At 40.5% G+C, this 14782-nt stretch overlaps 1 protein-coding gene across 1 annotated transcript in view; it reads left to right on the forward strand.

Moving 5' to 3' along the window:
- The window catches only part of LOC119725426 (angiopoietin-1 receptor-like), a 29611-nt gene extending 22583 nt beyond the window's left edge, over positions 1-7028 (forward strand). The window contains exons 11-15 of the mRNA XM_038196832.1: positions 642-712; positions 1008-1048; positions 1494-1593; positions 2476-2581; positions 4804-7028. Of these exons, the coding sequence (XP_038052760.1) occupies positions 642-712; positions 1008-1048; positions 1494-1593; positions 2476-2581; positions 4804-4869 (384 nt within the window). The 3' untranslated portion in view covers positions 4870-7028. The remainder of the gene's footprint in view (positions 1-641; positions 713-1007; positions 1049-1493; positions 1594-2475; positions 2582-4803) is intronic.
- The last annotated feature ends 7754 nt before the right edge of the window (positions 7029-14782 follow it).

The following is a 14782-nucleotide window of genomic DNA, read 5'->3' on the forward strand; positions in this document are numbered from 1 at the left end:
TGTCCCAGCCACATGGTAGGCATGCCCCAGGTCATCTATTACTATAACCTAGTTTGGACCCTGGTACATCCACCAGAGGGCGTGTCACCTGTCAGGTCATAGTGACTTTCTCAACATTGGCAGAAAACCAACTGGCTTTGTGCACATTTACATAGGCTTGTACACTATTGCCCCTGTTCATTATGGATTGCAATGGATCGCCCCTGCTGACAAAATTAAAGAATCTTGATCTTCACGTGGCAATTCTGTGGCTTTAATGGCTATTTGGGGTCTGAATCATACCATTAATGAATGGACTGTGGTTAGTTGGGGTTTAATGGCAGGGTAGCTCAAATTACATGGCGGTAGGAAAACAATCCAGGCAAGGGTCAGGTATGTGTAGATTAAAATGGCGGCTCAGCGTCAAGTTTTTATCAAGGAGTCGGTCCGATAGAGGGACTGCAAGAACTTATAATTATCGTTCCAGGGTGTGTTTACTTTAGTATGGATTGGATGTCATATTTTAGTAAAATTTGCACTTGACTCGACATTGATAATAACAAACTAACAATCTATCAACACTTTTTCGTAACAAAAAGATTTTCATTTTTTTTAAAACGATTTTCTTAATATTTTTTTTCTTTCAATTTTGGAATCAACAGAGACGTGTTCCCACTCGCTGGCTTGCAATTGAATCTTTAATGCACAAGACATACACCACCCAGAGTGATGTGTAAGTTATCAACTACATACATTGTAACATTTAGGGGATTTGCTACTTTTACAATAGGCTTTAGATATTTGTTTCTCTAAGCACATTACTCTTTTTTTATCCTCGTGCTATGAAGCAGTGTGTGATGGACATAAGATTGTAGTATGTGATCGATACCACATTTACCTTAAGAAGACTAGCTGTCTCAGATCACTGTTGATTTAGTTTTTATTTAAATCTAGGGAACAATATATAAGTAATAAGTTAGTTATGAAAATTCAGAGTTTAAAACTTGTATTGATCATTGTGACTTTAGGTGGTCGTTCGGAATTGTTCTCTGGGAGATAGCAACACTTGGTAAGAAATACATCTATATCTTGTGTTATATCTTGACTTTTTAATTGCTTTGATAAAGTCCATAACTTATCAAATGGGTTTATTCTTGATCTCAAGAAGATACTATCAAACTTTTTTTGTTTATTTATATGATCCTGATTGTTCAATGGTTTTTAGATTTTTTAATAAAACACAAAATTATTTACCTCTTATTCACCAGGCCTGTTTAAGCGAACTTCCATTGAAACCATTCACACATAAGTTGAAAACTAACTAAAGTTAAAACATTTCAATTTTAGGAATATAATTGCGAATTTTCGCATAAACACCTTTGTGCCAGATGTGTTTGAGCTCATGTTTGAGAAATGAGTGATTGTGCAGATTCTCAGATTTGCTAAGGCTTAATTTGTAAGCTACCAAATTTTCAAATGAGTTTTTGTTTCGTTTTGTTCTTAATGTAATAAAGGAGGTAGACCTTATCCTGACATCCCAAATGCAAGAACATTGACGAGTAAGCTCAGAGAAGGATATCGCATGCCCAAACCAGGCAACTGTCATCAAGACATGTAAGGTTTATTACAAATATCATGACCATGCAACTGAGGGGTACAATTTATGCGACCTTATTGTTTTAGTATGAAGACCAAAAACGTCATTTAGGTGCAAACGCAAAGCAATTTTAACGTTAGGAAGCTACTGGGGCAACATTTTAAATGGCTGAAATGCGATTGATTAAGTACTATAAGCACTTACCGTAGTGTGACAAATTGCTAAGTGAAAGCAAATGTGAATAACGCTTGCATAATTGGGTCATTCTATAAATTTAGAGTCCACTTATTTCCCTGCCCTGTTAAATTTGACATATATGGTATTATAATCGGATGCAATCCTTAATGCAGTCATCTGCCGAGAATAACCCTTCCAACAAACACAAACATTGTTTGATGTCATTAAGGATAAGGATACTTTAATGGCACATTACAAAGGACCCAGGTTACAGGGTACTTTGTGTGCACTTCTACACAAACGGTTTCACGGTCGTACATCACTTTGCAGTACTTGTTTGAATAGGGTACCCAGCTACACACTGTCATTTTGGGGTGTGAAATCAGTCATCAGACGACTGCAATCATCCGTCACTTGAGCTTGAAACTAGTATTGTTGACAGGGCGATTAATTTCATCTCAAGCCAATCGTTATAACACAATGATGTCCATAACGAATCCCAAAGCCAAGGTTAAACAGGCCTCTGAGAGCCCGAGAAATGGGTATAGGGCCTGTGTGACATATATCTTACATGATTGTGCACATTTATATACAAATACAGAAAATTAACTAGTACGTATTCAGTCACGCTTGGTTTGTTAGCAGGTTATACAGGCCTGATAAAATAAACGTTATCCTACCACACATTCGTGTAATGATACCTTGCATGTCTAATTGTCTAGTTATGGCTTGATGTGCCTGTGCTGGGATGAAGATCCAAACAAAAGACCTACCTTCACTCACTTGGTTTCCAGCCTGAGTCAGATGGATGCCAACAAATTAAGCCACGTGAGTACAAGGCAAAGGAGAATGTACTCTGTGTAGTAACTATTGTTGAGATGTTTATCCTGATCACAGTTGCCCATTTGATATACATGGATGTTCATGCAATACCGTATCATGAGAAGAAAGGCAGCCGAGCATAGGGTCTGTCTTTTTCAATAGCTGCTTCTTGTGCTGAGATTTAGGTAATTACAGATACAAGTGCCTTAATTTCCTCGCAGTTTGGTTCCGTAAGTTGTCTCTTTAATTACACATTATTTACCTGTTATTATGAATTTAGTGGGCTTTCATGCAAATTTGCTCTCCGAGTGTTTGAACCATCAGAGAGACTCAGTCAACTCCCTGAATTATCGTATACACCGGCCAGTAACTTGGGCAACATCGATCTGCACACAAAGTACAGAATCTGTCAGCATGTTCGAGTAGTGGCTGCAGGTGAAGTTTTCGGGTCAGCTGTTCCTTGTAATTTGAGAGTGGCCTATTGCTTCCTTATTTACCTGGATGTTCCTCTGGACTTCCAAGTGGCATTTTCAGCGCGACACCGGCGCTTTACAAATGTTCTTCTTATTATTATCCTAATCCTTTGTCATTCTTCTCCTCACCATCTCGGTCATCCTAACCCTTTGTCCCCTTTTCTTCTCACCATCCCAGTCATCCTAATCATTTGTCCCCCTCTCTCCCCACCATCCCGGTCATCGTAACCCTTTGTCATACTTTCTTCTCACCATCCTGGTCATCCTAATCCTTTGTCCCCCTTTCTCCTCACCATCCTGGTCATCCTAATCCTTTGTCCCCCTTCTACTTACCATCCCGGTCATCCTAATCGTTTGTCCCCCTTCTCCTCACCATCCCTGTCATCCTTACCCTTTGTCACCCTTTGTCACCCTTTCTCCCCACCATCCCTGTCATCATTATCCTTTGTTCCTCCTTCTGCTCACCATCCCGGTCATCTTAAACCTTCGTCTGCCTTTTCTTCACCATCCCAGTCATCCTAACCCTTGTCCCCCTTTCTCCTTATCATCCCGGTCACCCTTACCGTTTGTCACCCTTTTCTCTCACCATCCCGGTCATCCTCACCTTTGGTCGTGGAGGTGGAAAGATCCCATTACGAGGTATTCAAAGCGTCCATGTCTATCACTTTACCTCGAATCATTGTGTTGACACGTAAAATAAAGTTCAAAATTATTATCTGGCGTTTATAGGCATATAATTCGTTACAAATACTGAGACAGTCATTTGATTGTTTTTGACAATCTTAGAGGGACAGCTTTGTCCAGATTGTCAGCTACATGCATGAGTACTTATAAAAGACTGAGTTTGCAGGTATACACCGGCGGCGGAACCGGGGGGAAGAGGAGGCAGTTGCCCCCCCCCCCCCCCCACTTTTGAATAGGTAGCTATTTTGCCCCCCCCCCACCTTTTACCAGGAGCGATTTTAAAAATCGAGGTTAATTAAAATGATACAAGAGGTAAAAAAGATTTTTGAACACGTGTCTCATTTACAGGGCCCTATTAATATTATTATGTACTACAATGTATCTTTTGCTCAGAAAATATTGGTTAAAGTGGTCAGAAATTGCCTCAGATCGCACCACAGAGCATCTAGAATCCATTTTGTTTCCGGGGCCCTTAAGCGGGCCCCGAACTCCACGCCTCAAGGGCTTCGCGTTTCACGCTCGCATCAGTTTTGATCAAGGTACGTTCCCCCAATATTGAAAAGCGATTAACACTCCTTGTTGGGGTTGAAATTTGACAATAGGCCTTATACCTAAGTGAGTATGGCGACACAAAATTAGACAAATGATACGAAAAATAGGGATATACCGGTAGGAATAGTCCACATGCATAGGTTAGCAGACATTACGTAGGTCACACTTTCGTTTCGGACCAACTTCACACTTTTCCCATTTACTTTGATTTTGCTTTAATCCTGCTCCGGGAACAGTAACTGGACCTTGCCCCCCACTTTTAAAAGTGTTCCGCCGCCGATGCAGGTGTGTAACAATTCTTCTGTGTCGTGTTGGCATGCATTTCAAGCCAATACTTTACATCAGCACAGGGAGAGTTTCGTAAAGATTGTGTGATAGGGAAATTCAATGTATATCTTCACTTTTATCGAATCTTATCTCACATGTTATTTACAAACTCATCATGTGCAAAGCGATTGTCAGAAAATAATACATTTTCATCCTGTGTATCTATTTTTTTTTTAATGCTGGTCTCTGCAGACTTATATGGAGGTGGATAGAGCCCATTACGAGACAGTCATTCGACGTGAAATTGACGAAAACTGAGCTACTTCTTCTCAGCCACCCCATTAAAGGACGGGATACTTCCAGCCAGACTTTACAATTGTGTATACCTTGCTAAACTTATGTTCAAGATTTTAATCAATAATGACCATGGTGAAGAACATAATGAACGGTTTGGTTTGGTAGAGTTTAACTTAAAATTTTGTTCCTCTTTATTGACTTTTTTTTCATCTTGCAATCCTTCTGTTTTCTTCAGCACTTCCATTTTTGATCAATACTATTGTATGTGTGTGGTCAGAACCATACATCTGCTTGTCACCACCGCCACCAAACCGCCACCATTGTCATCATCATCACTTCATTAAAGCCATGGCACAAATTCAAGGCTTTGTTGGGTAAAATCTCTATACAGTTGCGAAATTCAGTTTCATATTACATCAAATCCTTATACCTCTTTACCTGCCTTCCTTATTTTACACCTGATCTGTAGCCGATTTTGTGCATGTAAAAACTAGTAATAATTCTTTTGATAAGGTGTATTGCTGATGTAATCTTTAATCATGTATAAAGCAATAAGGTGGTTTATTAAGAAAATTACTCTATAATCTTGTATTTCGCAGAGGACACAACTATAATTTTCTAGGTTTGGTTTACATGTACTTATCTATATATGAGTATAGTTTGGGTATTCTTTTCTAGAAAACTCAATAGCATGCAGCAGCATCTATATATACCATTGATTATACAATGTACATGGAATTTGCAACATGTCACATGTTCTTGGTTTGAACTTGTTCATTATTTAAATGTAACTCTACAAAATTAGTATATAATATTCAAAAAAAGGGGAACCAGACCAGACCACAGAGTTTACCCATTTGACAATGTTGTTCCCACCCAGTCTGAGACTTAAGAAAGCAAAACAGGTTTGTGCAGTACGACTAGTTCACAGACTCACATTGGGATGAAGAAATCGTAAGACCTACTGGATTTATCATCACTATCCAGAAACTATTTAGCATTTCGAGGTAGCTTTCACGGCTCACAGGCCTCGATTCTATCCAATTACTTGTTACCCGACCTACATACCAAGGGTGCGTGCGTTAACCCACTCATTTCAAAAGTGAAGAAACCTTGAATACAGATTTTAAAAAGAAAATACTGCTATTGCTAAAGCGAGCTGAACGTAACAATTACACAATGGCCCGTCGTTCAGCCCCGCGTTTGGCCAGTGAGTGCACTCAGCAATGAATGTTTTGCCTTGGGCTAGAAATCGCTCTTCTTTCCAAATCGATTCTATCCAACTACTTGTTACCCGACCTACATACCAAGGGTGCGTGCGCTAACCCACTCATTTCAAAAGTGAAGACACCTACAATTACCTTTTTTTGTTGGTATCAAAAGCCAATAACAGCTTTGATCCAACCGACCCTGACTTTTCAAGTTATGGGGCCCAAATGGGTTGGCCAGTAGGGGGATTTAGACGGGCTTGCCAAAAGGGTATCAAATGGGAAAACCCCGGGCAAGCTCTTGCGGGCAGAATAATGCCTTGCCCATGAAGGTATGAAGGTAAATTATACATACATTCGTATGTATAAAATGCTATGTTGATACTTATTACCCTTGGCTAACCACTTTGCATACCATACGTACTTAAGATTCACTTCCCAATCTTACCGTGATATAATATTTTGTAAACACGTATTATGATGATTTAAGAATGTATACATTTGTCTATACGGGGTGAATGTCTTTTAAGAACAATGTCTGTAAGACGCGAGCTGAAATCCTGGCACATGCTCAGGGAAAAACCCGAATATAAGCCCTCTATTCGGGTTTTCACTTAAAAGAGGGTTTTACGGCATGTTTTATTAAGTTATGGTCTCTACAAAATCGCACCGATTTTTAGAAATGCAGAATCAGTTAACCATCCGACGGAAACATAAACTTACCGACCATGAGGAGTAAGCAATTATGGATAACATGCTCCTTGCAATATTCTGTTTCAGTCTGTGTCATGTCCTTAGAAAACAAGAGTTTTTACTAATGGAAATCGTGTCATGCGATTGTCTTCCATCTGTTAATTTCGTTAATTTATCCGGCATAATATCACTTTAACTTTTGAAATTCATTGTGTTACTCGGAGTAATTGATGCATATAGGCACTAATGTTTTTGAATACGGCATGTGAAATATATTTTAAAAAAATATATACTTTTTTTTTTCTTTTCATCTACTTTTTTTCTTCTAACGATGTATACAATTTTGTCCGACACAATGTCTTTTAATTAACATTTGGACTGCATTATGTTACGCAGAGTTGATGAAGTATCGCGACATAAATTACATTTTTGAATACTGCATGTAAAATATGTTTTGTTGTATACTCAGTTTTTTTTTTTTTGGGTATATTTTCCTTTCGATTTCTAATTTTTATCAGACTTAACATCCCTTCAATTAACAAAATAACTGCATAATTCGACGTGTGTAGGGTTGATGTGTCAATACGTATTTCAAAAGTGCATATTATTACACGCGTTTTATAACATATTTTTAGATTTAAACGACTTTTTATATCTATTTTAACATTATAATCTTTGTCACAATCTTCGGCTCAAACATTCAAGTCTCGTAGATTAGGGGCCGCTATATAAACCCAACACTGGGCTACCAGGGATGCATGGTGGTGCAGGCATGGCGATATGAAGTGTGGATAATGTGTTGTTATTATAAATTTCGTCAGAGAGGGCGACTTGGGAGAAAAAAGGTGACCAAGGGAGCCTTGGTTTGATATTGGCGCTGGGGTCTTTTTCTCGAGAGCCACGTTTCTGGTGACAGACTAGGCTCCGATTAACAGGGGACCAAATCGAGAGTGATGTTATTTAATCACGGAGAAACGCGCACTGCTGATCCCAGGTTGAAACACGTCTTTCCCTTGCCAACCTTACTCCCCTCTCAGTGTACAAGCTGTGAATGGGCAAAATGCAATTCAGTCATTGTTATCAAACGTGTTTTTTAAAGCAGCATTGTGGTGGCGATGAACACCATAAATCACCTTTAAAAGGTCCGCTGAACTCAGTGAAAGTCGGTACCGCTTGATGTATGAGGTCAGTATCGTTGAGAAAGGAGGGCTATTTTTGACGTGCCCAAATAGATACCACCAACAAAGGCGAAAAAAATAATATTGTGCTCTTAGAATGTTGACCTTATCAGCCTAGGTACACCTACGTAGAGACTCCTCGTTGAAGTTTTAACAAAGTTCAACGTACCATTGGCGGACCCAAGTCTGTCAGCATGAAATGTGGCACTTAATTATCACCGCCTCTCCCCCAGTCCCCCTCTCCTTCGAAAAGTCACTAATGACAACCAGCACATTCTTCATATTTCAGATCACCATGCCTGCCACCATGCCTGCGCCAACCCCGACAGCCCAGTGTTGGCTTATATGCGCCCCTCAATCTAAGAGTCCTGATTGTTCGAGCAGATCACAATCTTGGATGCGTCCCCTCCCTAGCAGCATGGAACATTTTAAAGATGTGTCGTTTGCCAGATCTACATCCTAGAGTCTGACTCCTTTTTAATTCCCTCTTCTTGCCTTAGAGGTACAAGTGCTTCCAAGACCTTGGATGGGTGAAAAAAAGCAAGCACCAAGAATCCCAAGTGATTAATATTATGCTCTTAGAATTTTTGACCTTATCAGCCTATGTAGTATCTCCTGATTACAGACCTAATATGGATCAGTTACAAAGCGATGAATCTCCATGCATATGGTTCTTGGAAGCACACAAACACGCAACAATAATGTTGTTTCGAAGAGTTTCACCACAACATCTGCTTAATTATAGCCCTACTTCTCGACGAACCGATTCCCACTCGATCACAACGCACACTCTGTGCCCTGAGCCGGAACCATCCAAGTGCGACCACATGTCAAGCCAGTTCAGTGTGTCAAACAACAAACCGCCTTTGCGCATCATACAAGATATCGACCCCATCATCCACACAGAGTCTCGTGGTGACCAAATAAGGAGAAAGTACAACTAGGGCCAGCCTGTAAATATACTTGATGACAAGTCGTCAGATAGTCGTATTTTGTCTGTGAACTTCACTCGAACTCCATCGGCGCGGCTGGTATAAGACAAGTACGTAATAGGCCGGGTTGCGACATATCTAACGACTTGAATGTTACGTTATTCATATATGCGTGCAGCGCAATACATTATGCAGTGCATTTTAGCGGTGAGAGCCAATGGCGCACCGCAATGAAATGAGGACTTGTTCATTCCGTTACATGGGGAGTTCTTTTCAATACGTTGGGACATGTTTGCAACGTTTAAACGACCGAATCACTCAGCTTGGTCAATTGTGTATAGAAATAAAACGTATCATTGTGATATACTTGATTAACCCCATGGGCCCGGGAAGCGGTCATGGCCGCGGCCGCTAATCCTCATTGGAATGCAGTTGCCAGCTGTGGTATGCCGTGGCACACGCCGCTAGTGGGTAGTTCCACAGCTGCTGCTTTTGTGCAGTCCCGCTACCACACAAAGGCTGTGCAGTCATGCGGGCCACTTGCTCTATGTGTGGAGGAATGTCCCCATTATAACCCGTGCTTAAGGGGTTAATTTGAGTCGTGTATGCCCTATAATGAATTTTGGAATAACACAAAGCACAGACCCTCGAAGTAATGAGAATGACCTTTCGTAGCGGCCTAGAATGCATGCTGGAATCGGAACCAAACAGAGTGCTCGCATAGAATTCGCTAGCGATTCAAAATACTCCCATATGTTGTGTACAAAATAAAAAACGTTTTCGCCAAGTCGGTTATTGAACATCAATAGTCAGCATCATTTGGTCTGGGAACCAGGCTACGCGCATACATTGCAGTGACATTTTGCGTGCGTGGAACCAGTAACTGGTAACGTACGTACGTGAACAATAACCGACTTGGCACCAAGTCTAGCCTGTAAATGAGACTGGAGCCTTTGGCGAGCTGATAATGATAGACCACGTGCTTACTGGCCGTCTTAGAGGGCAGCTTGTGTTATTTTAATCAAGTAACATTGATTGCACGAATGGTTCGCTCATGTATATCGCTGCAAAACAAAGGCACTACCCACTTCGATGGCAGCTATGCATAATGTCTATATGTACAGGTTGGGGTGAAACTATTCGACAGCAACATTGTTAGTGTGTGTTTGTGTGCTTCCGAGTGGCCTGGGAGCATGATTCATCGTTTAGCAACTTATTCAATAGCACGGCAGATAGGTACAGGAATTGTAGCAAGATGAATCAAGCATGGCATTTGACACACAATCAGAGTATGTCCTAACTGAGAAAGATGGCTACAGGTACAATCACAAGCAATGTCAGCCAGTTTCAAACTGTATGCGTATCGGCCGTCTCAGATGTCATCTTTTCAAAATTAGAGGTCATCTTTTCAAAATATGCTAACAGGACAAATTCGCGATAACCCTATAACCAAATATCTTTTTCATGACAAACTCTGATTGTGCGCCAATTAAAATGCCCTGCTTGTATCATGAAAGGCACAATTCTCCCAAATATTTCCCCTATCTGCCCCACTAAATACTGTGTGTGTAGTCAGGGGATCCTACGAAGCTGATTAAGTCAAAAGTCTAAGAGCACAATATTTATTTTCAGGGTGCATGCTTTTTTTAACCCATCCAAATTGCCCTCTCAACGGTTAGGCCCTACTGACTTAATAAAACACCCAACAAAGCATCCATCGGTCCTTTACACGTGATTAATGGTGTATATGGATAACACAATGCTGCTTTGACTGAGTCCTTGCAATTGACCGAGTCCTTGCCGATAGTCAAGTGATTCTATGGCCTGTGCAATCATATCAGAAATACAATGGTTTGTCAGGCTGAAAAGGTATCCAGTCTCTTAGTGTTTACAATCGATCGATGACCACTAATGACACACTTCTTGAGTGTGTTCTTGTCTCCCCGACACAGACCCCACAAACTCTGCTGGAATGAGGTATATGACATTAGATTGAATGCAGGGAATTTTCCCATTAATGTTGTGAATAGGCAAGAAGAAGGGCTCTAGAAGAAGAACCATGTGGATCTGGCAAACGACACATCTGAAACTGAACTCAAAAGTTTCATATTGGTAGGGAGGGGATGCATCCAAGGTTAAGACTCCGTTTCTAACAATCAGGTCTCGTAGATTACGGGGGCGCCTATAAGCTAGTACTGGGCTGCCAGGGATAGCACGGGCATGGCGATATGAAGTGTGGAGAATGTGTTGGTTGTCATTGGTGACTTTCTGAAGGAAAGGGAGACTGGGAGGAAAGTTGGTGACCAAGACCTTGGGTTTGACATTTGCGCTGGGGGCCTTTTTCTGGAGAGCCAAAATTCTGGTGCCAGATTTGGCTCTGCCATTGGCACGTTGAACTTGGTTAAAACCTCAATGAGAAGAAGAAAAATGAACGTGTCTGGGCTGATAAAGTCATAATGCCATAATAACTTATTTACTTTTGTTGGTACGTATTTTTTTTCAATTCTCCTCTTTTGTAACTCTGAGTCAACGAAACTGACTTTCAGCGTACAATTCAGCATACAATTCAGCGGTACTGACCGTCAAAGAGTTCAGCTGACCTGAACGGGTAACTTATGGCGTTCAAGGCTGTCACAAGTCTGCTTAAAAGCACGTTTAATAACTACTGACGATTGTATTTTTCCCCATTCTCAACTTGTACACTGAGAGGGGTGTAAGGTTTATGGGAAGGGGATCCGAAAGACGTGTTTCGACTTTGGTTAGCATTGCAAGTTTTGGATTAGCATTGCTTGATTGAACGGCATCACTCTCGATCGTGTGCCCTGTTGATTGGTTCTTCCACATGCACCTGTTCTGTGAGCTTCAGGTAAGATTTTTAAATACTTTTTCAAACTTTATCGTGTGGGTGTTATGATTCTTTTGCCAGACACCTTTAACTTTCAAACAGCTCGCTTCAGGTTTTAAGTCGGATTCCATATCTGTTTCATTGGCGTGAGGTACTGAGGATATTTATATTTCCCTGGGATAATTGTTCAGCATATTACCTGTACCTACTACTGGGTGGAGAGAGGCAAGTCGGGGTGAAGTGGCTTGCCTATGGACACAACATGAGTACATCTGCTGGTTTCGAACTCCTCATTCTCTGATCATGAAACACGAACCATAAACACTTGGTCACACTCCCATAATGCATTATGCTCAGACAAAAGCACAGATCTAAAAGCCTATCCCAACCATCAATTTACATCAAATTATTCTGATAAGTTTGCGTCCCCAACTTTGGCCAGATTCAAAGCAGATGAATGTTCAATTCTCAAAAGAAAAAGGATAAAGAAAATGCGACTCGACTTTTCCAACAGCATGAACCGGAACAATCTATTGGATAATTTGGCTGAGTTTTTTTTTCTTTTGAGTAAACTAAATTGGTGTTCATCGAACTCGGAGACAAATTATATTAAAGCCTTCAAAACGCAAATAAAGCGTACAAAATAAAGGTCAGAAACATGGTCTGTACTGACTCTCTACACAGCCCGACCATGGAGCTAGCTAGGTTGTAAAAATGTACATGTGGTGCATTAGGAAAAAAAATGCAAAATATAAGACTATACATTTAGTTTTTTATTAAGGCCGGACGTTATTACTCAGTGTACAGCGTGTCCCAAAAAAATGTCCCTCTCATTGACCACAGAATAATTACCAAAATCAAGTTTTATACTCAATTAAGTTTACATATTAAGAAAGCCCACTTAATTTTGTAGTTCTTCTGAAAATTTCAAAGGTCTCTCTTCATTGGTTTTGAATACACAGGCTCTTATGTAACAGCAGTGCTTTCCGGCCCATTCCAAGTTTGATAAAAAGAAATGCACACTACAGACATACCATACCTTATTTCATGCTTCACTTTTATTTCAACAACTGTGTTCTTGTTTTGTTATTAAGTAACTAAAGTCAAGTTCATTTACTTTTTTTTTAAATTAAAACTAATCAAAGTTCAGTTCCACTGGTCGTGTGTGCTTTCACAGGGTGTGTTCCACTAATGGTTTGTCCTTCAATGTCCAGCTTGTAAACCTTTATTGTCCCCCTGTACGTCCTTCCACCTGCAAACTTGGAATGGGCTGAAAAGCACTGCTGTTACATAATAGACTGTGTATTCAAAACCAATAAAGCGAGACCAATACAATTTTCACAGAAGTTACAAAATTAAATGGGCTTTCTTAATCTGAACACTAAATTGAGAATAATACTTGATTTTGGAATTAATTTAGCAGTCTATCAGAGGGACATTTTTTGGGGGACACGCTGTATGCACTGTGCGTGCGTTTTCTGCACTGACCAAGCATTAATACTGCTCAATAGAGAGAGAGAGGGGCAAGTGTGGGTGAAGTGGCTTACCTAAGGACACAACATGTGGCCAGCAGCAGGTTTAGAACTCCTTACCCTCTGATCATGAGACACGAACCCTTGCCACACGCCCACGATTTGTTTTGCTCCGACAAAAGAAAACATCTTAAAGCCTAACCACATATCAATTTACACAAAAAGGCTATCAATTTATACCGATGAGTGTGTTCCTGACTTTGGACTGGCCAGATTCAAAGCAGATGAACTTTCCATTCTAAAGTAAAAAGATAAAAGAACCGACAGGACCTTTTCATCGCCATGAGTCGGAACCATCCATTGCATAATTGAATAAAAGAGGGGTCAGAAACAGGACTTGTGTCGACAACTCAACACAGTTAGACCAACAGCCACCTGGGTGGTGAAGTATACATGTACACGTTCCAGGGTATTAGATAAATAAACATCAGAAATGATAATACCCGATTTTCATTAGGTCGAAAATTATCAATGAGCCTCAAAGGTAGCCTGAAAAGCTGGTATAGTTACCTTGATTGTGGAGTAGGTGTTTGTCGCCCCTTATGCGCCTATCAATCGTAAGACCTACTGGATTTATCATCACTATCCAGAAACTATTTAGCATTTCGAGGTAGCTTTCACGGCTCACAGGCCTCGATTCTATCCAATTACTTGTTACCCGACCTACATACCAAGGGTGCGTGCGTTAACCCACTCATTTCAAAAGAGAAGAAACCTTGAATACAGATTTTAAAAAGAAAATACTGCTATTGCTAAAGCGAGCTGAACGTAACAATTACACAATGGCCCGTTTTTCAGTCCCGCGGTTGGCCAGTGAGTGCACTCAACCATGAATGTTTTGCCTTGGGCTAGAACTCGCTCTTCTTTTGTACCGTTTCGTTCCCAGGGTCTACTAGTGGGGCAGATAGGGGAAAAATTTGGGGGAATTGTGCCTTTGATGATACAAGCATGGCATTTGACACACGGGCGATTTATATCCTATACAAGATTTTTGGCTATAGGTAGAATAACAAGCAATTTTCACAATTTTCAAAATGACTGTCATTGTTTGTTGTTACTTTCGCCAAGGAGGTCTTGTTTTCATCGGCGTTGGTTCAACATTTCTTTTAGGGGTGGTCCTTCGTACAAGTACAAACCGATTAGATTTTGGAAGTGATCCGGATCTGGGTCTTGATCCATGATTTTTATTAAGGATTGTTGTATCGATCATGCAAAGTAAGCCTATACAATTCTCAAAACACGAAGCTAGTGTACCTCGAATAATTGTAGGCAGACAGCAACACATTTGCAACACGGGACAAATGCCTGTCATATTCGGTTGATCTGTGTGGTGTACAGATTAGATTGATGACATGCCTTTGTTTTGCATAACTTGGTTTGAATTTATCTTCTTTTGTTGATTCTCAAACCAATTATAGCCTGAGCTCAACCGTCTCTGACATCAAAGGCTATACATTATAGCGACTCCTTACAGGGGTTCAGTCTCACGGCCCCTCACGAATGCAGTAAATTGAGGCTCATTGGTATGTGTACATTCTCATGGGAA

The sequence above is a fragment of the Patiria miniata genome, unplaced genomic scaffold, assembly GCF_015706575.1.
Source record: "Patiria miniata isolate m_02_andy unplaced genomic scaffold, ASM1570657v1 HiC_scaffold_19, whole genome shotgun sequence".
In the NCBI taxonomy this organism is placed as follows: Eukaryota; Metazoa; Echinodermata; class Asteroidea; order Valvatida; family Asterinidae; genus Patiria; species Patiria miniata.